The sequence below is a fragment of the Mytilus galloprovincialis genome, chromosome 4, assembly GCF_965363235.1.
Source record: "Mytilus galloprovincialis chromosome 4, xbMytGall1.hap1.1, whole genome shotgun sequence".
NCBI lineage: Eukaryota > Metazoa > Mollusca > Bivalvia > Mytilida > Mytilidae > Mytilus > Mytilus galloprovincialis.
Genome location: NC_134841.1, coordinates 18,589,420 through 18,615,584, shown reverse-complemented (window position 1 = coordinate 18,615,584; position 26,165 = coordinate 18,589,420). Strand labels below are relative to the sequence as shown.

Here is a 26,165-nt window from a genome sequence, read left to right as displayed (position 1 = left end):
ACAAATATAGGACAATCACAAAACATTTCATTTAATGTAGTTCCTTATGGATACAAACTACGTGATTTTTTTTATAACATTCACGGTATGCAGTTATAGATCTAATAAATGAACATTTATCATTATACTGAACATTTATCATTATACTGAACATTTATATTAAACATTTATACTCATGTATGCTATGTATATCACAGGTGCTTGAGGACAGGATCCTGTATGAGCCCCATATAGTCCCTCCCCCCCCTTTTTTTAAAATCATAAATCTCAGATTTTTCTATCTATATCACTTATTTGTACTTATTTGTACCATATATACTAATATACCATATTTATACTCTTAATATGCATGTTTACTATCAACGTGAATCTCGACTTCGCTCTATAGTCGAGATTCACGTTGATAGTAAACATGCATATTTAGAGTATAAATATGGTATATTAGTATATATATGGTACAAATAAGTACAAATAAGGGATATAGATAGAAAAATCTGAGATTTATGATTAAAAAAAAAAATATAAAAAAGGGGGAGGGACTATTTGGGGCTCATACAGGATCCTGTCCTCAAGCACCTGTGATGTATATATTTGCAATTTTTTATTTATGCTTTTCTATGATGAGGTCCTTATGCTTCGAAGACTATTTACAGTGATTTTGTTTGCCTTAAATTACTGGAGAATAAAGTCTTTTCCCCCTGGTGAAGTATCCCAATTTGGAAAAAAAGGCTAAACAATTATTCCCAAAAAGACAACTTTTTCCCAAAATAGTGACGTCTCAATAGTAATTGTAAATGAATGCAAACTGAAAAACACTAATTTATACATTATATTTAATATGTGTAGATTTGAGGGTCTATTTATGTATCATCACTGACAATAAGGGGTTTTGTTTCAAAGCAGGGTTTGACTCTGCTTATAAGGAGGTCTGTGAATTGAAGTTTCAGTCAAATTCATGGTTTATTATAAATTTCCCAATTTGATAAAAATGACGCATATTTTCCAATAAAAAAGGTTAGAGGTAGTTTTGAAAAAAGCCAACTATATCACTGATTTACCTACCCTCCAAAAAATAAAGTAGTGTTAGAATTAGTTACGTAATGGTGCGTTGTTGTTATAAACCTCAATTTCTTATGTTAGTCATATCTTGAATACTATCTACGTTCTCAGCGATGATCAAAGGTCAGAGGTCATTTACCAGAACATCAGTGTAGACTGTAGTGTTTTTATTTAAAAGGTTTACAAAAGAACAGGTATTTAATTTTGAGTCCACATAAAACTACACTCAATGAAATGTTTGGCATTTTCCTTAATTAGTTAAGTCTAAACGATAAATCATTTCAAAACAACCAAATTAATATTCTATAAAAGTACTGAAGAATGACTAGCATCAAGCATTTGCATGATAAAGCAAGGATTTGTATAGTACACATTTTGCTTACAAATCCTTTGCATGCATGTTTTTCATCGTTAGTTGAAGCTCATATTTTTAGTAACATATGTTAGCTTCAATGAGAGTGTTCTATAAATGACTATATATATAGGGAGCAACTTCAAATGACTAAAATTGGTGGCAGACCAATCATCAGTGATGAACATTTAATACACCTTATCGCAATTTGGAAAACTGCGCTGGTTGACCGTGAATCTGCATGCACTACTTGAATTATGGATGTCATACAACAATCACTCTTCCATTGTGGTGTCAGATATTTTGTATTATGATGCCCAAATTTTACAAGAATCTTCATAATGTCCAGTAATAGCCGGACAAATAGCGATAATGTGTATTAGTGCAATGAAACTGGGACTATTTTTTTCTCTCTTCAACTTTATGTTTGTTATCATCAATTTGCTATAGATATATCATGTCTATGACATCTAACATACTTTATATTAGAACAATAGTTTTGTATTTGTAAATTTTAATCTGTGTTTAAAAAAAAGATAGTAATTGTGTCTAGTGGTGACGCTAGTGTTTACTACAGGAAAATAGTAAGATATAGATTCTATGATATTTGCACTGATGCTGATCATGCTGATACAGAATGAAATATATGTCTCCAGGCATATATAAGAAAAAATCTCGTTAAATTTTATATAATTGAAAATAAAATAATGTTTCAGAATAGCCAAAGGTTCAACAGATTAAAGAAATGACCTCTACCAATGGAGATTCCCAAATTATAGACAATGTGAAGGAATATTATGGAAAGAAGTTAAAAAATGTGTCAGATTTACAAACCCAAGCATGTGTAGCACCAGGCAGACTTGTAAACAAAAATGTGCGTGTAGCAATCAGTCAAGTCCATGAAGAAGTAGCATCAAAGTAAGTTATAACTAACAGTTAAATAAAACTCTGAACTACCAGTATGTTAAAAGGGGGATTCAAAACAGTTCTGTACCCAAATGGAACAAATCCTAAACAATAAGACCGATGTATGGAAAATCTTAGAAAACATATACATGAAGCAATTAGTCAAGTTCATGAAGAGGTACAAATGTAGCACCAAAGTAAATTTGCTCTTTGGTCAGGTTGTTGTCTCTTTGACACATTCCCCATTTTCATTCTCAATTTTATAACAAACAGTTAAAAAAAACTCTGAACTATCATGAGTATGATTATGTTAAAAGGGGGATAAAAAAATAGTACTCAAATGGAACAAATCCTAAACAATAAGACCGATGTATAGAAAAACATAGAAAAAACATTATCTTAGTTGAGCTCTAAAAACGCAAATTTGTGCACCTTAAGGATCAGGTCCAGTTGATACCAATGTCATTGGATAATATATTCATCATTTGTTCCCTTTGTTATCAATAACAGATACTGTAACTTTATTTTTCCAAAGGTTATTTTAAATTTGATATTGCACACAATACATTGTATTATATGTCTCTGGTTATACCTGATGAATTTTTGTTTATAGATATTATGGATGTGGATTAGTAATTCCTAATAAATTAGAAGGAATTAAAGTTCTGGACCTTGGAAGTGGAAGTGGAAGAGATTGTTATGCTATCAGTAAACTTGTTGGACAGAATGGACATGTTACAGGGATAGATATGACTGATGAACAGGTGAGACCATGAGAATGTCTGTCACATTGATAGACATGACTGATGAACAGGTGAGACTATGAGAATGTCAATCACAGGAATAGACATGACTGATGAACAGGTGAGACCATGAGAATGTCAGTCACATTGATAGACATGACTGATGAACAGGTGAGACTATGAGAATGTCAGTCACAGGAATAGACATGACTGATGAACAGGTGAGACTATGAGAATGTCAGTCACATTGATAGACATGACTGATGAACAGGTGAGACTATGAGAATGTCAATCACAGGAATAGACATGACTGATGAACAGGTGAGACCATGAGAATGTCTGTCACATTGATAGACATGACTGATGAACAGTTGAGACAATGAGGATGTCAGTCACAGGAATAGACATGACTGATGAACAGGTGAGACTATGAGAATGTCAGTCACATTGATAGACATGACTGATGAACAGGTGAGACTATGAGGATGTCAGTCACAGGAATAGACATGACTGTGACTCAGGTGAGACAATAATAAGGTCAATCACAGGATTAGACATGACTGATGAACAGGTGAGACAATGAGGATGTCAGTCACAGGAATAGACATGACTGATGAACAGGTGAGACCATGAGAATGTCAATCACAGGAATAGACACGACTGATGAACAGGTGAGACTATGAGAATGTCAGTCACATTGATAGACATGACTGATGAACAATTGAGACGGTGAGGATGTCAGTCACAGGAATAGACATGACTGATGAACAGGTGAGACCATGAGAATGTCAATCACAGGAATAGACATGACTGATGAACAGGTGAGACTATGAGAATGTCAGTCACATTGATAGACATGACTGATGAACAGGTGAGACCATGAGAATGTCAATCACAGGAATAGACATGACTGATGAACAGGTGAGACCATGAGAATGGTAGTCACAGGGATAGACATGACTGATGAACAGGTGAGACCATGAGAATGTCAATCACAGGAATAGACATGACTGATGAAAAGGTAAGACTATAAGAATGTCAATCACAGAAATAGACATGACTGATTAACAGATGAGACCATGAGAATGTCAGTCACATTGATAGACATGACAGATGAACAGGTGAGACCATGAGAATGTCAGTCACATTGATAGACATGACTGATGAACAGGTGAGACCATGAGGATGTCAGTCACATTGATAGACATGACTGATGAACAGGTGAAACCATGAGGATGTCAGTCACAGGAATAGACATGACTGATGAACAGGTGAGACCATGAGAATGTCAGTCACAGGAATAGACATTACTGATGAACAGGTCAGACCATGATAATGTCAATCACAGTAATAGACATTACTGATGAACAGGTCAGACCATGATAATGTCAATCACAGGAAAAGACATAAAAGAGGGACGAAAGATACCAAAGGGACAGTCAAACTCATAAATCTAAAACAAACTGACAACGCCATGGCTAAAAATGAAAAAGACAAACAGAAAAACAATAGTACACATGACACAACATAGAAAACTAAAGAATAAACAACACGAACCCCACTGAAATAATTGATGAACAGGTGAGACCATGAGAATGTCAATCACAGGAATAGACATGACTTATGAACAGGTGAGACCATGAGAATGTCTGTCACAGATATGGACAAGACAGATGAACAGGTGAAACCATGAGAATGTCAGTCACAGGAATGGACAGGGATAGACATGACGATGAACAGGTGAGACCATGAGAATGTCTGTCACAGATATGGACAAGACAGATGAACAGATGAGACCATGAGAATGTCAGTCACAGGAATAGACATGACTGATGAACAGGTGAGACCATGAGAATGTCAGTCACAGGTATAGACATGACTGATGAATAGGTGAAACCATGAGAATGTCAGTCACAGGAATGGACAGGGATAGACATGACTGCTGAAAAGGTCGGTAGGTCAGTCACAGACATAGATTTGACTGATAAATAGGTCAGCAGGTCAGTCACAGGGATAGACATGACTGATAAACAGGTCAGTCGGTCAGTTTCAGGAATTAACATGACTGAGTGATGAACAGGTCAGTAGATCGTTCACAGGAATAGAAATGACTGATGAACAGGTCATTAGGTCAGTCACAGGGATAGACATGGCGAATGAACAGGTCAGTAGGTCAGTCACAAGATAGACATGACTGATAATCATATGAATAGACCAGTCACAGGGATAGACATGATGACTGAATGGATCAAAAATATAGTCATGAAAATAGTAACAGGGTAAGATATCTCTGATTAATAGATAAGTAGGTTGGGGTGAAAGGTCAGTCAAATGAGCATGTATAAGATATACCAGTAGAAATGTCAAGATAAATTTTAAACAAATTCTTGATCCCCTCTGCAATATTTTCAGTGATTGAATATAAATAGAATTAATTTTTTGTAATTCTTTCATTTTATTTACAGATTGAAGTAGCAAGAAAGTATATTGACTACCACACAAAAACCTTTGGTTATGATAAACCAAATATAAACTTTGTACAGGGGTATATTGAGAAGCTTATTGAGGCAGGCCTGCAAGAGAACTTCTATGATTTAATAGTGTAAGTTATTGGAAAATAATTCATGACATCACAACTTAGTCAGAGATTGTGACAGGGGTAACATTATTTAAGCAAACCTTTAACCTCAGTTTTAGGGACATTGATTGCTGCCAAAGATGAACCCATAGGTCCTATTTGTTCATTTTGTATGACCATCAATGAGGAAGTTTAAACAATTATCAAGATGAAGAACAGTAATTCAAGTGCCTGTCCTTTTTAATACATGGTTATTTTATATTACTTAGATTGTTATCTCATATTAAATCAATTTCATAACCAAATAAAATCCTAAATGGAAAAATAACCCAGTGACATTATTTTTTGGTACCTTGTTATTGGAGTGGCATTAAGTGTTAGCCAATTTTTGCAATTAGAAAAACAGTATGTATTAAATTACAACGAAAACAATAATCTAGATTATCTATATTGCAATTGGCTGGTTACCCATTTATTCAACATCATCTCAAAATATCCGGTATGGGTTATATGAGATTAACCAACATAATGCAGGGTTTTATGTCCATTACCATGACAAGTAATTTATTATTATGCTCAGATACCCAATTTTCAAAATTATGTGTTATATCTTATTGTGTTTGTGTGTACCGTACTCAAACTAACCAATCACATGTTGTCAAAAGTAACAGATCAACCTTTAATATTATGGACAAAGGGGAACAACTTTGATATGAATGCAAGAGAAATATGTTTCTTTGCTTATACAAGATCATATGCAATGTTCAAATTTAAGTACAACATACTAATCTCTATATCTAAATGGTTATTGGGATAATGTTTTGATAGCAGATCTCTAATAGTTTCTTGACGACCGAGGCCGTCCAACATATACCCTTGGTAAAAAAAATTGACGGGTGAGAATTTTTCGAGGAGCCGCACGTAAGACCTGAGTGGGCTACTGCAGATGTCTCTGCGATCGAGGCTGGCCAACATATACCCTCTGTAAAAAAAAAATTATGTTTTTTATTTACAGGTCCAACTGTGTAGTAAATCTGTCACCTGACAAATATGCTGTATTGTCGGAGGCCTACAAAGTTCTCAAGGTAATACAAGATTTACTTTCTATTTGTTTTTTATAGACTGACAGCAAATGGAAATCATTCTGTGCACAAATTTTTCTACAGGACATGCAATGAGCACCTGCTAGTTCGATATTTCATTTGAATGATGTTTGAGGTTTTTCATTTCAAAACATAGACAAAACCATTTCTTATTTTATTTAAGAAATAATTCATGGCAGCCGTAGATTTGTTTTCATTTAACCATGGGTTGGGCATTTATATTCGATTATTTTACCCTGAGCATTAGCGAGGGGGTAAAATAAGAATATAAATGCCCAACCCATGGTTAAATGAAAACAAATCTACGGCTGCCATGAATTAATTCGATTCTAATAGAACAAATTGGGTGGTTTTGTTAATCGTGAAAGCCCTATACATACGATACTGTTTTGGCTGTTCCGTTTTACCCAATTTCGATAATATTAGTTATAATTATAGTATTCAATGATTTTTTTTTAAATGGCATTTTTTACTTATATATTTTCTTACAATGTAATTTTATTCGTTCTGAGGCATATAAGAAGCTTTAAAACGCCCGATATTTACATTTGATTTTTTGTTTACGGAAACATACTTGTGACGTCACCTTGTTTCGTTGCCATGCCAAGACAATAACATCATTTCGCGGAATTTTCATTTTATGAAATTTTACCATGAAAAATAAATTGAAATGGACGTAATTGTTTATTTTGCTGTAGAATAGAGATAAATATATTGTATTTGTATTTGAATTTTTTTTTTTTTTTTTTCTTTTTTTTTTTTCAGTTGTCAGGCTTTTACAATCCCTTTACATCACCACCTGACTATGGTGTTAAGGGGTTTGATATATACAACAAAAAATTGACTACATTTTTTTTTCTTCTACTGTGAATATATATTATTTGAATATTAACATTATAATAAAAATGGGAAAAGAAACACACACACACTCTCGCAATTGCATTAACAAAACATATATATCAACTTGTGTATTGCAAAGAAAAATGTTATCTTTGTAAAGATCTGCTCTTTATAAATTTAGTTTCATTTTTTTTTATTTTATATGATTTGAAGTAAAAGTAATTATTACTCATCAGTAAAAATGTAATCTACTGGGGCCCAGAATTTTTGAAAATAAGGTGTGGTACCATTTTTCTTTGCTTAGTCTGTGCTATATAATGTTCATTTTCCTGATATCTTCTTATTTTTGCTAATAGTCCTATAATACTTGGTTTCTTTTCATACAACTTACATTTGTATATATAGTTCTTTGCAATAATAATGATCAAATTCAACAGTAAACTCTCATTTTGAAGACCAAGAAAAATGTGCTTCTTAGATAATGTAAAGTTCACAAAATATCTTTTTCAATTTTTGTCAAAAAGATTGCCATATAAAATGTGTTATTGGACATTCATAGAATAAATGCTCCATGGTTTCATCAGAAATCTTACAAAAAGTACAAAGCTTTGAATCTTAAAGTTTAACTTTATACAAGAAAGTATTTGTTGCAATTATTCTGTGTAAAAATTTGTATTGAAAAGTCCCTAAATAAGTGCCTTTACATGATTTTCTTAAAATAATATAATATTCTGACCAATCTGCAATTTCAATACCTAGTAATTCCTCCCATTGTAAGAACTTTTCTGTTGGCAGTTGCACATTTCTGTCAACTAGATCTTTGTATACAAACTTTGCCTTTTTGTTACACAATAATCTTTCCAAAAAATTATCAATACAGTTTTAAAAGTTTCAAAATTTACATGAGCAATGTTTTCTTTAATATGTTCTCTCATATACTTTGGAATCTTTGCAATGAGACCATAATACTTTAAAAAATTATTTGTTTGAAGTCTTGGTCCTATCTGATCAAAATTACAAAAGTCCTTAGTCTCTAAGTTAATAAGGTCAAACAAAGACTGCACTCCCCTTCTCTGCCACTGAATAAAGTACGGAAAATCTACTAGAGGTGCGAAATTTAAAATATCTAATGACAAAATATCTTGAACAAAGATATTGGTAGCAGGCCTTGCTAAAAAATACATCCTTCCAAAAAGGATTGCTAAGACTATCAGAGATTTCCCTGAGTTTCTCCTTTTGAAAATGCAATACTCTTTCTCCACCATACTGTTCAAGGCTTTTCAATAACAATGATTGCCAACTACCATATAAATTGGATGAAAACCTCTTTATCCAGCCAATCTTATGGTATATATTAAAATAATGGATATCAATCATATTTAAACCTCCTTGTGGAATATCTCCAATTAAAGTACTTCGTCTAATTCGATCAGGTTTTCCATTCCATATGAATTGAAAGAATAAAGTATTTGAATCTTGGCCGACATAAACTAGGGGTTTTGATGTCAAAATTGAGAATATCTGGTAGTATAAATAAGTTGGTCGTAAAGAGGAACAGCCGTTTTTGTGTATTACTGCTTTTGCGCTAAAGGTAGATATATTGATAATCCGTCGGTTGACGATAATAGGCTGTCATATTAGAATAGTTTGTTTATCTGCAGCTCACACATTTCATCCTTTACCGTTGTGCGCTGATGTTCAGAAAATCTTGTATAACTGCATCGAAAGGTTAAAATGATTTGACCTGACATAATGTTTTACCCATCTATACCTAGTCTGTATAGATCCTTAAAAAGATACAAGCTTCCATAAGACTTAAATTGACAAGTACCGGTATTTGAATTTAAAACCAGATTGATACCTTTATGTTAATTTGTTCACTTTTAACAGGAGGGTGGAGAGTTGTATTTCAGTGACGTTTATTGTGACAGAAATCTAGAAGATTCAGTGAGGAAACATGAAACACTATGGGGTGAGTGTAATGAAAGCTGGCTAACTTCCTGATTATGTATGTAAAAGTGGATCTTTAAATCTCAGTGTTTTGTTTTGTTTACCAGGTACACACAAATTGAAGACAAAATTAAAGCGACTTTTTCTCAATATTATTTTAAATCCGATCTTCCTTACAAATACTGAATTGCAAACAAAAAATATACAAACATGCCATTATGATGTAAATGCTCTACATGTGATGCTGTTAGATTGGTTACAAGAATTGATGATAGATTACAAGAAATAATATACTTAGATTTTTCAAACTACAAGTTACATGTTAATTAACTATTCTACAACAGAGGAAAAGGAGGCAATTGCCTATTTGACAAAATTTGAAAACTGTATTTTAAGATAGGATTATAAAAATTCTTAAATCTTAATTTATTGCAGGTGAGTGTATAGCAGGTGCCCTGTGTTGGAAGGATCTGATTTCATTGGCTGAGAAGACAGGGTTCAGTACGCCAAGACTGGTAACTGTATCTCCTATACCTATAGACAGAGAAGATTTCAAAAAAATATTAGGTAATTCCCCAGCTTGATCCGGTTTGATACAATTAGTAAGATGATTTTTTTGACAATATTGTAAAGAGAGGAAAATTAGAAATACCTTGTATTTTCTTGCTGAGCAGGAAATACAAATACAAGAACCTTTGCGTAAAATACTGAGGAGGTTGACAAACAATTTTCTGTTCCTTCTGTGATTTAAAGTTAAAGTGTTATCCTCCTGTATATTCATCAAATATTTGCCACTGGATGTGTCATAATGAACAATCAATCATTTTTCAATCATTTTTAAAATAGTCTCCTATTTTGAAAATAATAAGCAATAACTTTAAGTGTCAACATATATATGTTTCTAAATTGTTAACGCTTTGATTGAAAATTAATTGAATTTTTCTTTAACATCAATAAATTCATGGGATTTAGAGAAACAGTTGCTTATTATATGATATAATTTACATTATGGAAAGGTTATTCTCTGTTGTTATTTTTGGAAAGATTAGAACTTGTTCTAAATCTTTACTTAAGGCACTAGCTTCCCTAACAACACGACAGGTTAGCTACTGTTACTAAATGTATCCACACTGAAATATAGTTCCCCATAGTTCTTATGTATGTGCACATACTACACATATGAACTGGAAAAATTGGTATATTTTTGGAGCAGTTCATCCAAGAATGTATGTAACTAAGGTGTGTTGATGTGGTGTCATCCTGGTTTGCCCCCTTTTAATTATATGCATATGTAAACATAGGGGGGATTGTTGTTTTTTTAAAACAATTATAGTTTATTTCTGAATTATAGTCCTATTTTTTACCTTTTTTTTTACCTGTAAAATTTAAAAAAAGGTATTATATTCTGCTATTAAATCAAAGAAAATGTGCAAAAATATAGTATATTTTACCAAGGATTTGTATTGATACATTCTGAAAAAAGGAAAAAAGTGAAAAAAGTGAAATAATGAAACTAAAGATTGGAATAAATGTCATTTGAATTTCTTTTTATTTATTGAACTTATTTTTGCAAATTTTAATAAATACACTGTTCTGAAATTTTATATAAAAAATATCCAATTAATTCTAACAAATAGAATATAAATGCAACTGTTCAGTAGCCCAGCTTTGAATATGACACCATTTAAACAGTAACCTGCACCCAAGGTTATCTATTCAAGATTCCTCAGCCACATACAGTTGTATCGCTCAACAACACCAGTTACAACTTCAACCAGAAACAGTATTTATTAACTACGAGACAGCAACCAACAATGCGGCATGGAAGTGTTTCCAGGGATAACAGTGAAAGGCTGCTTCTCCCACTTCACCCAGTGTATTTGGCGAAAGGCACAGAAATCTGGACTACAGTCCTATAATAAAAAAAAATGAAGACATAACTCGAATTATTCGACCCTCTTGTTCAACCCTACCTTGTTGAGGATGTTTGGCTAACAACTTTAAAAGACTTCGTAAAAGCTGACAACATACCCGCTAGACATTGTGCAAATGTTGTAAAAGCTGACAACATACCCGCTACAACATCATTTACAGGTAACATGACAGAGTTTTGAGTTGAATAATACCGCTTTCTATGGAACCACTACTACACAGAATGACCTTGCACCACAAATCACCTGGAAGGATGGCACAGTAAACTTAAAAAGAGACTCAAACATGCTCACCCCAACATCTACGAGATCATCGAGTTACTGAAGAAGAACCAGGTACTAACAGAATGTAATATTATCCAGTATGCACCAGGGGGAGCCCGCACACCAAAAAGACGACGATACAGAGTAATAGACAACAGACTCCAACTACTGAAAAACAGATACCATCAAGGACTCATCAACGTGATAGTTTACCTTAACGCAGCGGTTTGCTCTGATGCAGCATCCCATCTCCTCCATTTGAACTGAACCATTAAGTGAAATATTGTAATTTGTGACTTTGTAAATATAATGTTTTATGACTTTTGATGTATATGAAAAAGATCGTATTTCTCATCATTTCACATATAGTGTCACATATTACTTATTTGACCATGACAGTGCATTATTTATTTCCTTATGCAATGCATTTATAAAATTGATTCATATAATATTAAATAAAGAACTTGTATTGGTGTATTTATATCATGAAAATCATTCAGAAACTAATGAATTATAAACATACTTTTATAACTGAATGTCATGTATGTTAAATGAAATTATTAAATTGGTATCAAATTATCGAGAAAAAATATTTGATTTATTTATCAAATTTCAATACAAATGAAAATGGAATTAAAATAAAAATTACCTTAATATATACAAGGATTTGTATAGTAAGACTATACAAATCCTTGATATATAGAAAACCGGTGCTTTGCTTTTGCGCCAATTGGCATTTCATTTGCGCCAAAAAAATCTTTCATTTGCGCCACAAACCATTTCATTTGCGCCAAAAAAATCTGTCATTTGCACCACAAACCATTTTTCACTTACAAATATTATATACCCATGGAAGTATTATATTGTCAATATAATACTTCCATGATATACCTAAGTTGGAACAGACTATACAATTGTATGCTCATTAAACGGTTAACCTCTTGTCTTTTTTGTTTTCTTTACTAATAGATAATTGGTAGAATTAAAAGTGGGCAAACCAGGAGTAAACTGTTGATGTGCAGGCTTTTTTTAATAACATTTGATAGGTAATTGGGTATTGATACAATACTATAATGATTGACAACTGTCATTATCACCAAACAATCAGAGTCACGGTGGACCTTTAATTACAATGCCCCACCTACAAAACTGTCAATCAAATTGACCACATTACTTATCAACCTCAGTCTTACATAATTAGAACCTTCAATATACAACTTCAATATACAAATATTTGACCTCATAATTGAATACACAAATGTATATATTAGATGTTTGATATAAATAACTGAAGGGTGATAGATTTATTTATTGCCTTTTACTTTTGATCTACAATAGATAAAGTGATTCTGTAAATTATGTCTGAAAGATAAATGTTCAAAAGATTAACAAGATCTTTAAAAAAAATGAGATTTGAATATATATATATAAATATATAAAAGCTATTCAAGTAAGGCCTATAATTTACTTGATAAATTTCCAATAATCATCTATAATTAACAATTAAGATTAGTTCACTTATATTTTTTATCATCAGGAATTGGCTTGCAACAGTTTTAAAATTTTATAACTTTTAATTGAAACAAACTATTGTTTATTAATTTATTCCCCATCAATCATAATGTCTATTTTAGTCATTTGAATTTTAATTAGAAGTGAATATACATTTTTTCAATCAAGAAAGAATCCAAATTTTAATAAAATATGTTTTTTTTTAAATTTTTTCGTTGAAAATTACATTTTAAATGCCCTGTTTTGAGAAATACTTTAAAAATGGATCAAAAGGCACTCTACATCTTTTAATCTTCAATGTCAACCTACCTATGTTTCAACTTACAAAATGCCCCAAAACAACATAGATTATTTTTGTTGACACTTAAAAGTTCTTAGCTGTTGGTCTAGATTTTATGTCTTACAATGATAGTTGGAAGCATTTACTAGAAGAATTTTTGATTTGCAATTGTTTGGTTTTTTTTAAACATGTTTAGAACAGGCAACATTATTTGGATAAGATATAAACTGCAGTTTAAATAAAATTGTGCAAATTAAGAGACCCATATTATTTAATTAAATGAGCTCATTTTATTCTCTTACTGGAAAAGCACTTTTCCTTCTAAAGACCTGCTGTTAATGCAATTTTTAGCAATAGTGCTTTATTAATGTTCGTTTTCCCCCACCATACCTTAATATGAAATGTTTCAAACTACTCTTCTAATCTTTCCATGAGTGATTTCCCTCACTTTGATATTTTAGGGCGTATGACATTTGCACCGATTTTGAAAATGTTCATTCTTTCATTTGCGCCAATTTCATTTTTATACGACCGCAAAAAATGTTGTCCTTGTCGTCTGCGTCGTCATCCAAAGACACATGGTTTCTGGATAATAACTTTAGTATGAGTAAATAGAAATCAAGAAATTGTTAACACAATGTATATAACAACAAAAGGAAGGTTAGGATTGATTTTGGGGGTTATGGCTCAAATCATTTAGCAATTAGGGGCAAAAAAGGAGGAAAAACAAGTGTTTTTCTGGTTAAAGGACAATTTAAAAGCAATGTAAGGGAGGTAATCCAATTCCTTTTAAAGAATACTGTTATATAAACAGGAATCCAGATGTATTCGCTACACTCAAACAACTATGAACAAAGTGTACTAGTTGGCCGAGAACCAGCTTAAATGTTATATATATATGTAATATGATTATTTCCCTTACACTGCTTGAAAATTATGTATTAAGAAATGATGATTGTCTTGAGATGATTAGCTGTTAAATTAGACCACAATCATAATCCAAATTTAGAGCTGTATCAAGTTTAAATGTTGTGTCCATACTTGCCCCAACAGTTCAGGGTTCGTCCTCTGTGGTCGTATAAAGCTGTGCCCTGTGGAGCATCTGGTTTCATTTGCACCGATTTTATATTTGCTCTTAATTATATTTACAGGTAAGTTGATACTTGTACATGTACTGTACTATACCATTGATAAAATCTGGTTATAATTGTTGTTCATTTATGTTTAAGTTAAATTTTGATTCATATTGTTCTGGAACTTCGTTGTAACATGATGGACATATTACACACTGAAACGAGCCGAGGAGTCAATTCTATAATCATCAAGGGCCATACATATCGGAAAGTTAGTGTCCTGAAACATAACAACATATCTTACAAATGTACCATAAATCGTGTAAAGCCAGAGTCACCACAGATTCTATTGTCAAAACACTGATCGATCATGAACATGTGGCAGATGTCCGAAAGGTATTGTCAAAGAAAAAATCTGGAGGTGTATCTTGTAGGCCTTCTTCCATCTACCCGTAGTGAGCAGGGGACAACAGTTATATACATGTTATGATTGACAATTCATTACATTTGTACAAATGGCTAATGGAAGAGGTCTTAAATGATAAATGAAAAATAACATGACTTGGATGGAGAGTTCTCTCATTTGCACTCATACCACATCTTCTTATATCTATTCACCTGTAATTTACCTGTAAAAAAAATCGGCGCAAATGAAAGAAAAATCAGCTCAAATGAAATGCAGATCGGCGCAAATGCAAAGCGCCGTTCAAAATGTAAAAAATGATTGTTTAATTTCAAATAGCTATCAATTACTTAAAGTTTAGGTCTGAAATGCATGAACCCTTTCTATAAGATATTGTATTTTTCTTTTGAAGTAGCACTGAAGCTAATTTTAATGTAGTAGAAAATCATTGCATTTATTAGTCTCTCAATCTTTGACATTTGATTGACATATTTACTTAAAACAGGTGATGCCAAGTTTTGTTCTGTTACGTACAGATTGTTCAAGCTACCCAAAGTTGAAAAGTCTCCACCATTACAAGTTATTTATAGCGGCGATGTTACAGGATGTGAGAATCAACTGGATTTTGATCACAGAAATCAATTTAAGGTATTCAGATATTTTTAATTATTAGATATAAATTGACAAAAGACACATTATTACTTTATGAGTAGGTCAGCAATGCAAGCAGTTTTTAGGTTGTTAAAATATGCAGTCCTTCAGATAGATATACATAATGCAAGACCAAAAAGTTGTGAAAAACCCATGTCTTATTACAATTCTGTATCTAGTTAATTATAATTGGATAACCTTATAAGTATATATGTTCCTAACATTCCTTTTTCTCTATTCAGATGATAGCTTGTTGAAGGAAATCTTTTATTCTTTGTATACATTATTAATTTTCCAATGATTTGTGGTTAAATTATCTCCCTTTCTAAAGATTATTTCCCTTGAATGTTGGAAAGACTTGAGGGAAGTTCAGGATTATGTTTGGCTGTAATTATAGGAACTGTTACGATTTGCTTAATGTATGTTATTATCTTATCAATAAAATTCATATTTGTGGTAAACCATTTCCCTCAGTTTATTATTTTATTCAACAAATAATATCTACATTTATACAACAAATGAAGATTTATATATTCTAGATATTTATTTTATTCTCTATGCTTTTTATCAGACAGATGATGTCTACACAATTGACTCAGAACTGGTAACTATATTAAAGAATTCAAGATTTTCAGATGAGTTTGAATTTCAACCTGCAACAAAAGGGGTCTGTGGATCCACAGGAAATACTGTAAGTAGACATGCATATATAAATAAATCTAAAAATAGCAGACAACATCAGTGAAAATGCAATGACCAGTATCATATAAAACAGACTACTTGTTTGATAACAAAAATTAAAAATAACAAGAATGTGTCCCCAGTACATGAATGCCCCATCCCCACTATCATTTTCCATGTTCAGAGGACCGTGATAATGAGAGGGGGGGAGTAATCTCTAATTTGGCATGTGTACTAAGTTTCAAGTTGATTATTCAACTTTATTAAAATCTACATCGGCCAAAAACTTTAACCTGAAGATGGACGAACGAACGGACAGACGGACTAACGGACACACAGACCAGAAAACATAATGCCCATAAATGGCGCATAAAAATTATGTCGATGGAGTTTTTCTAGGATCAAACTTGCCTACAAGCTTTTATTTTTGTGTTTTTAACCATATCACTAATCCTCTCTAGAAGGGGAATTTTATAAGGAGGATATTTCATTGTTTTATCACCATCATAAAATTAACTAAAAATTAACCACTATTGACTAAAGTAAAGTTCTATCTTTACTTTAAAATTGGAAAACTTTTTTGAAATAATATCTTAAACAGGTATTGGATATGTAATTTCTACTTACTTTAGATGACATTTTGCATTTAGTTAATGTTCATAGCAAACTAACGTGTTATATATTTATACTTTAAAGGTAGATAACCCATTTGATGTTTTACTGGAGAAAGAAAAGAAAGGAGAACAAGTCAGTCCTGCTTGTTGTGCTCCAGGAAAGTGTTAAAAAAAAGGAGAAACAGCACTGCTGAAAATATTGTCAAATTCTAATTTTGAGTACAATATCAATGGATATTATTTCTGAGCAGTTTTTTTATTATGTATTTACAAACCTTTAATACAATTTTGATTGATATTCTCATTACAGTAAATATTTACTAATCATTTCATTTAAAAATATTCCTGGATATATTTATTTTTTTCGTTTTCAAAATTTATGACATTTTCAAAATTTTATAAATTCTTTTACAAATATCATTAATACTAATCGTTCATTGCTCATATAACTAGTGGGTCAATACTGAAAATGTGTATTTTTCTTGCCAACTGACCAGTTGATATTTCCTGTGTTTAAATTTTGCATTAATGTTGACAATAGGAAATGTGCTGGAAGTACAGTTTTTGGGGTCAACAAAAATAGAAATTATTTTTCAATTTTTAACCTAAAAAACTAAAGTTCTTTTGGAAAAGTGAATTATTATTAAGAATTCTACTACAGTAATATCGGTATTCAGTTGTTGAAATAGTTAGATACCAAAAGCAAACTCAGATTATTTACTATGGTCAATGGTAGGGGAGAAAAAAGCAACTAAGTAAAATATGTTATATTCTTAATACAATGTATACCTAATATAATATTCAATTTGCATGAAATATAGAAATAAAATTTTCATTTTCAATGAGAAGTAATATCACTGCTGTCATATAGGAAACTCAAGCTTAAAGTTTATAGTATCTATTACAAAAATCATCTTACAATTAGAATAATTCAAAACTATCAGAAATTGAAGTTAACCAAATGAGAGACCTGAAATGATGACATACATGACAATAATAATCAAACTTCTATTCATACTTAATGTAAATTATTCATATTACAAGTGTTTGTTTTCATGGTTGTTAGCAGAGCTTTATCTGCACTTGCATAATATGGTGCTAGAAACATAATAAATAATTACAATACAGTTTTGTATCATTTGCATTTTTATTACAGAATAATAAATAACTCCAATATCATACACAATTTAGTTGCAGTAGTTTTGTAATTTTGTCAATTCATGTGTAAAAAAATTTGTATGCATGTCAAATTTAATTTGTTTTGGACAGGTTTTTTGTATCTGAGAAGGTTTTGCAGCTGCTTAAGGAATGATAATAAATAGATACAATTGACTTTATTTTGCAAGTTCATAGACATATTTTTCATCCTCAATACGCATGAAAGATTTGCTACTGGATGTTAAGCAACAAAACAACAATCAATCAATCAAGCATTCATTTCAACATTTTTATGAAACATAAACTAGAGGCCCTAAGGAGCCTGTGTTGCTCACCTTGGTTTAACATAAACTAGAGGCTCTAAGGAGCCTGTTTGCTCACCTTGGTTTAACATAAACTAGAGGCTCTAAGGAGCCTGTGTTGCTCACCTTGGTTTAACATAAACTAGAGGCTCTAAGGAGCCTGTTTGCTCACCTTGGTTTAACATAAACTAGAGGCTCTAAGGAGCCTGTGTTGCTCAACTTGGTTTATGTGCATATCAAACAAAGGACACTCTTTATTGCGAACCCAATGAAAGATTACCAGATGTTCACCTGATAGTTACCTGTCCATTTAAACTTTTGGCAGTTCTATTGTCCCATCTAACAAATACAACAAGTATTGTTCTCTGTGTAGTTTATTCACTGGGACCTTTAAATTTCTTATAAGAGAAATCTATCACTCATTGATTAATCATTAGATGGTATCTTCTGAAGATGTTTTTAAAACAATGGAGAAAATCAGCACTGTGCTTATGTCTTATGCATAGTCCATTGTCCTTTACCTCATTTTCATGGTCCAGTGACCGCTTGAGAACAAAAATTGAGTTTTCTTGTCATTTGAAATTCTCATTTGTTATGAGTAATAGGATAACTTAATTTGGTATATAGGTTTGTTTCAAGATTAACATGTCATTCAAGTACTATAAGCAACAGGTCAACTTTATTTTATTTATGAAACGGTCGTATGGTGTACGAGTCTGTCTTGTATGTATCATCTGGACCTTGATCTCATTTTCATGGTTCGTTCGTTGTTCAATGATATTTTTTTTTGATTTGATTAGCTTTTTCGAGTACTATAAGCAATAGGTCAACTGTATTTGGTATCATCTGACCTTGACCTACGTTTATGGTTCAATGGTCAATGTCAAGTTCGTGTGTTTGTCTTTTTTTCAAATACAAATATTAAAATGTCATCTACATTTAGTGTATGAAATAGTTGTAAGGTGCACATGTCTATCTGGCAGGTACATGTTTAATCTGATATGGACCTCAATTTCATTGGTCATTATAAAGTGTTTGTGTTTTTTGTCTATTTTTCAATTAGCATACACAACTGGTCAACCATTATATGATAGTTGCACAGGCACTTGTTTCTGCCTGTGGATAGTTGGTGTTTAAAAGATTGTAAGGTTTATGTGTCTCTCTGACACAATTTATTTGGCCTTGAACTTTGTGACCACATCATTTGGACTCTGCATGATGGATAGTTGTCTTATTGTGACAATCGTATGACATCTTCTTTTATCTTTTTTTTTATGTATGTGGGTCGAATTAAATGAAAGTTATTGAAAATCTTAAATATATTTGCCCAGTTTGTAATTTGTTGCACTTGTAACTCTGAAATAATTCAATTGTTTCTATTGGGATATACCAAATTTTTTGACCAAAAAAAGACAATTTTCGTTTTCCAAAATGTAATTTCATGATGCTCTAGTCATAACTTTTATACGTTTAGTGTTATCATACTTGTAAAAAATCAAAGGCATATGACAAATGATGACGAGATCGTCCTGAACATGCATGAAATATTTGCCACTGGACGGTAATTTTAAAGCAATTAACAATCAATCAAAAGATGACGCGAGTTATATATCAATCAAACAGCAACCTGGCATCAAAAGAAAGACAGTCATCGACCACAGTCGTTAATCCAGCTTAACTTTAGAAAGTAAACACAATAAAATGTCCAGTATTTATTCAGGAGTCGGTATATGTCTGTGCTTTAAAATGGTCATCAACTTGGGCAAGTAGTCTTCCGGGATGAAGAGCAAAAAATTGAACTCCATTGGAAATAAAGTGTGATGAATCAGGGCAGAATTATCGCCTTTCAACACTCACTTTGGCTGAACATTGGAGTTAATGTTACATTAACCAAACTTTGTTGCATAGTACCGGTAATACACCCGCTCAGCCAAATGCAGACAATATAGTCGCCCATTAGAGGTGCTTTCAAGACCGGACTAGAGAAGTCAATATTTATAAAACCATTCCACTCTACATTTATACTCAGTATATTAAGTATTGATGGATTTTATACTGTTGATATAACATTTGTTCAATAATTCAACACATCTGTATAGAATATTGATTTTAATTTGAATTATCTCATAACAATCAATAAAATGTTAACATGTGAAAGACTAATAGTTATAACAATGATATAAACATGTATACACATATACAGAGAACTAAATTAATGCTGTAAGAACCTGCTAACTTTTGATGGGTTTTGCTGAAAATCCCTTATATTTAAAGGCGCTAAGAACATGTACACTGTAAAAAATGGAAAAGAAAACAGGGGGTCTATGCCACAATCGCTTGTGGAATTATTGCAAAGAACAAACATTTGTACAGAAACGAAATTGACAAATGTGTTAATTAGCTTCCCTTTTTATCCTTCCTAAGAAGATTGATATGCTTTTTCATGTCAATTCTAAAATTTGTTGACTTAGACATATATTTCTTTATAATTGTGGTAACAAGAACTAGAGGCTCTAAATAGCCTGTGTCGCTCACCTTGGTCTATGAAGGACACCGATGGATTCATGACAAAATTGTGTTTGTAGATCTTACTTTACTGAACATTCTTGCTACTTACAATTTTCTCTATCTATAATAAACTTGGCCCTTTAGATACAGAGAAAAATATTTTGTAAAAATTTACAAAAAATTACCAAATTAATGAAAATTGTTAAAAATTGACTATAAAGGGCAATAACTCCTTCAGGGGTCAACTGACAATTTTGGTCATGATGATTTACAGAAACCCAACAACCAGTTGTCCAAATCATCTGTAAATTTTGGAGCAGATATATATTCACTTAAGAAACAATTTCACCCCTGGTGTCAGATTTGCTCTAAATGCTTTGGTTTCAGAGTTATAAGCCAAAAACTACAGTTTACCCCTATGTTCTATTTTTAGCAATGGCAGCCATCTTGGTTGGTTGGCCGGGTCACCGGACACTTTTTTTAAACTAGATACCCCAATGATGATTGTGGCCATGTTTGGTCAAATTTTTCCCAGTAGTTTCAGAGAAGATTTTTGTCAAAGTTAACTACAACGACGGACGACGGACGCAAAGTGATGAGAAAAGCTCACTTGGCCCTTTGGGCCAGGTGAGATAAAAATAAACTCTGGTTTTGTAAGCCTATTGCACGTTATTTCAGCGTTTAAAAGGTTATCTATTCTCTCTTTTCTTTAATATATTTCGAAAAGAATGCGAAAGTTGTCATTAAAGAAACAGGATGGCAATATTTATTCTATGACGTACATGTATATAATGTATGCATTGTTAATATAAACGAACAAATTTTAATATAGGAGATTTCAGCGTTTAAAAAAGTTACCGATTCTTACTAATTTCGAAAAATAAGCGAAAGGAGCACAGGCACTTGTTTCTATCCATAGGAAATTCGACTATCTGTTTCTATCCATAGGAAGGTCGACTATCCATATAAATAGATAGTCGACCTTCCTATGGATAGAAACAAGTGCCTGTGGAAAGGAGTCAATGAAGAAAGGTAATATGGTTCATTATATGGCACATTGTTAAGTACATATGAGCAATATGAAACTAGTATGACAGAGAAAACATCTCTCCTACCAAATTCATACCAATTAATGTAGCTAATGACCTCCAAGACTTGACCTCTGTGTTTAATGACAGATGTGATTTGCTGATTGGGTCCATTCGTAATAATGAATTAGTCATATGTTCCATGTTACTCGTTGGTTTTGTGGTTTCCTCCTGGGGCTGTCGAGAGACTGTATACATGATCCTAGGTAGAGACAGAGATTTGTTTCCAAGCTGAAGATTTGTCTGTGTTGCACTATCCTGTGGAAAAAAAAACATTCCTCCATCAAAATTCCAAAATATCTTCTCCCTTTCATTATCAAATATCCAGTAAATATAACACAAAACAAGCACACTAATTTTATCTTCATTTTTTTTTTAATTTCGTGGTTTTTTTTTTATTAATTTGCTTGAAACTATACTTTTAATGCGCTAAGTCTATTAAGTACAATCTTTTGTATGCGGTATAACAGAGAGCGAGCGAAGCTTAAGATATATTAAACATATTGTTATCTATCCTTTTTCAAAGCGGGAACAATATCGATTTTATTTGATCTAAATCAGAAGCCACCTAGATATTATAAGAAAGCGAATTTCATTTTACAAATAGATAAGTTGTGGAACGAAAAACATCGTAATTCTTAACAAAGATTTAAATTTTAAATCATATGACATACCCTTTTGTCCTGGATTTTCCTTCTCAACATCCCAACAGCTTCTGCAGCTGCTTTGTTTTTCATAGTCCATCTTCGCAGATTCATGATTCTCAGCGAATAGTCACATTCTGGATGTGGACAGGTCATCACACCACTTTCGCCTCTCCTAAAAGCAGCCTTGTACTTCTTTTTAAACTCCATGGCCACTTCATCTCGTAACGATAACAAACAGTCTGAACAGAACGTATGTCCACAAGGCAGAATCCGAGGTTTCCGGAATAAATCTCCACATATGTAACATTTGAGTACTGACATCCATATTCCCGAGTCATCTGAGGCCTCACTGCCCTCTGTGGAGGAGGATAGATCCATGTTTATCGTCCTCCCACAATCTGCCGCAACACTGAATATCGATTAATTAAGTAATTATACTTTAAGCAGACACATCATAAAGGCATTGTTAAAAGCTAATTTGGATTGAAATGTATTACTATAAATATCAGGGAAATAAAGTGAAGAATTCCGATTTCGTATTAATTTAATTAATATAGAATGCCTTTTGCTAGCAATAATCAATAAATAAATCACTAGGTTTATTGACCTTGTATAGGTAATGTCTATAATCAATGTAACATCTTCAATCAAGGTAACATACTGAATTATATACCTTTGAGGACATAACAATAATGTTTTACAGGACTGCACTCCCCTAAATCCATTATGTCCGTGTATAATGCTGTTAAAACTGATTTTCCAATACTCATATACATAGTATGTCATTTCAAATAGTAAAAAAAAACCAGATAAAAGTGTTTTCATTTATTTTCGGGTGTTGAGGAAAACTTGCATTATCGAGGATAATTGATTTCGTAGTTTTGCCAAAGTCTGATTACATTCTTATTGAAAATTTGTTATTCCTTGGAAATAGGCATTCGTGGCTCTCGGATAACAAGGATTTCCACGAAAATGGTATACGACGAATAATAATGAATCCGAAATATGTTAAATACTTTATAATGGCAACATACAATCGCCAGGTTTGTAATAACACGAGCTTACCCTTCCGGAGCACCTGATATCACCCCCAGTTTTTGGTGAGTTCGTGTTGCAATGGTTTATTTTCGATCTATGCGTTTGAATGCCTCTCTGGTATCTTTCAACCCTCATCAATAAAGTACCATAAAGCGTTAAATTTTCATTGCTAAAACATTTTTCTCTGGATTTTCTGTTATAATTCCAAAGAATATGTCCAGCATGCTGTGTCCTCAATTAATGAATACGATGTAGCTTTAATGCAACGGTCTAGTAACTCTGATCAGTCGCACACTATTAAAATAACAATAGGCATGTAAGTAGTATTTTTTTATGAATTGAAAAATACATTCTGGTCAATGCTTTCATATAGGAGTAGCAGAGTATGATGACCTGTCACTAAAGCGGCCCGTATTTGTCCATACGTTTATGACTGATAATATGTAAAGATAAATAAAGCTCAATTTTAATGTAAAAAGTGCAGCAAACGATACCAAAGTAATATTCAAATTCATAAGTTGAAAACAAACTGGCTATGCCATGGCAAAAAAAAAATCACGAAAAACGAAGAAAAGTCAAATAACAGTACACAAAACACAACAGGAATCTGAGCATCACGAATCCAACAAAAAACTGAGGGTTATCTTAGGTGCTTTGTAAGAGTAAGCAGGTCCTGTTTAGATGTGGTCTTACTCATAATACGTCGATTATTTATTGAAGAAATGAATGTTTTATTGTGTAATGTTAATGGTACGTAAAAGCGTTGACCATTCACCGTAAGCGTTTCATACGAAACAAAAGCTTATCGTTTGTTTTGCTATGCATGTATTCAGTATTGTTGCCACGTTGTAAATAAAACATTATATCGGAATGTTGTCGGCCAATCAAATTTACAAAATCTTCTAAAACATCAATATTTATACGAAGTTCAATTCGTCACTGTAAACATACATGTTGATAACTTCATTTTTCATGATATTGCTTATTTTGAGGACATTGAAATTAGTTCTCTGATTTTAATTGTCGATAACATTTTTCGATTGACTATAAAGACACGCCTTTAGTAGCGCTTCAAAGAAAAAAATTAAAGTACAGTTAATACTTGCGACACACTGAGTCCTCCATGCAGGCACCCGAATTGGTACGGATGCTCAGGGATGATATAGGTCAAATATTAAATGTGAACGGTGTACTCGACTGTGTAAATATTGAGGATGTCACACCTGAACATGTAGTATAAAGCACAGGCACTTGCTCAGATTTTTTGTGTATATAATTGAATATAACACTATTAAGGTATATAGGGGGGAAAAAATTCTGAGACAAGTGCCTGTGTTATAGAGTCATTGATAAATACCGCATCTCCTGTCTTTTGTCCAATAAAAAGAAAGCAAAACAAAAACAAAACAAAAACAGGTTGTTAATAAAGCAAGGTTTAATATAGAAGTTAAATACTATCCAACCAAGAATTATTGACCAGGCTTATCAAATTATGAAATATTCTATCCTTAGATGTGAAAACTAAAATTCTTTCATAACACTAAAAAAGTGAAAAAAATCCCCTTATCTCGAAATATGAAAAGAGCAGTTTTCAGTAAATTTAAACTCAGTGCACCTCAGTACAATTTGAAGCAGGCGTTATACGTCCTTATACCAATATTGAATGAAAATTACGCCCTTGTCTATCCTTTTTTGGGCAAGAAATTGAGGATGAATATAATTTCTTCTCGTTTTGTCCATGTTAAATATTATTGAAGGATACCTCTATAAAAAAATAATACTATAATACTTAATTATAATTTTATTAAGCACAATCAACTTTTAGACTGAGGCATATGATAACACTTTTGAATAGCAGTTTCCCAGTCATTATAAAAAAAAATAAAGGGAAATCACACAATTTATACTACTAATAATAATTCATTGAAATTTTTACATGTAGACAGATCATACTTATTACAATATTTTCGGCGAAAAAAAAATTGGGGTCACCGATGTTTTTGAGATATGACGTCATCAAAAAGTAAAGAATCGCGTTATACCGAACGATCTAAGTTGCTAATTGAAGGCAAAATTATTGAAAAACGATGTTAATCTGGTATATATATATCTAAAACAGTCAGTTGTAACTTTTACCTTATACACATTTATTTTTCTCAGTTTCCTTATATTTCAAGGCCTTTGAACATTTCCCGCAATTTTTAATTTCAATTTATAGATTTTTCTTAAAATAAAAAAAAAATCTACTAATATTTTTCCGTCAAACTTCTGCATAATTTGCAGCTTCAGTGGAGATTTTAAAAGCATAAATAACTAGAGGCTCTAAAGAGCCTGTGTCGCTCACCTTGGTGTATGTGAATATTAAACAAAGGACACATGACAACATTGTGTTTTGGTGATGGTGATGTGTTTGTAGATCTTACTTTACTAAACATTCTTGCTGCTTACAATTATCTCTATCTTTAATGAACTTGGCCCAGTAGT

The 26,165-nt window shown here is 32.3% G+C and overlaps 2 protein-coding genes across 3 annotated transcripts; one reads left to right on the top strand and one right to left on the bottom strand.

Annotated features, from left to right (window-relative positions):
* The first annotated feature begins 1,137 nt into the window (after positions 1–1,137).
* On the top strand, positions 1,138–17,710 carry LOC143071532 (arsenite methyltransferase-like). Its single transcript, XM_076245899.1, has 10 exons — positions 1,138–1,253; positions 2,128–2,329; positions 2,931–3,081; positions 5,526–5,662; positions 6,654–6,723; positions 9,472–9,553; positions 9,967–10,098; positions 15,500–15,642; positions 16,217–16,336; positions 17,023–17,710. Exons 2-10 carry the CDS (start codon positions 2,157–2,159, stop codon positions 17,107–17,109), a joined length of 1,095 nt encoding a protein of 364 aa, XP_076102014.1. The 5' UTR covers positions 1,138–1,253; positions 2,128–2,156; the 3' UTR covers positions 17,110–17,710.
* Positions 17,711–21,709: 3,999 nt separating this feature from the next.
* Positions 21,710–24,889, bottom strand: LOC143071531 (uncharacterized). 2 transcript variants are annotated; one of them, XM_076245897.1, is made up of 3 exons: positions 24,784–24,889; positions 22,671–23,052; positions 21,710–22,254 (listed from the first exon to the last, which is right to left on the bottom strand). In XM_076245897.1, exons 1-3 carry the CDS (start codon positions 24,804–24,806, stop codon positions 21,994–21,996), a joined length of 666 nt encoding a protein of 221 aa, XP_076102012.1. In that variant the 5' UTR covers positions 24,807–24,889; the 3' UTR covers positions 21,710–21,993. The 2 variants fall into 2 exon arrangements, with proteins under 2 accessions (XP_076102012.1, XP_076102013.1); XM_076245898.1 differs by having other exon boundaries at positions 24,775–24,869.
* Between the last annotated feature and the right edge of the window lie 1,276 nt (positions 24,890–26,165).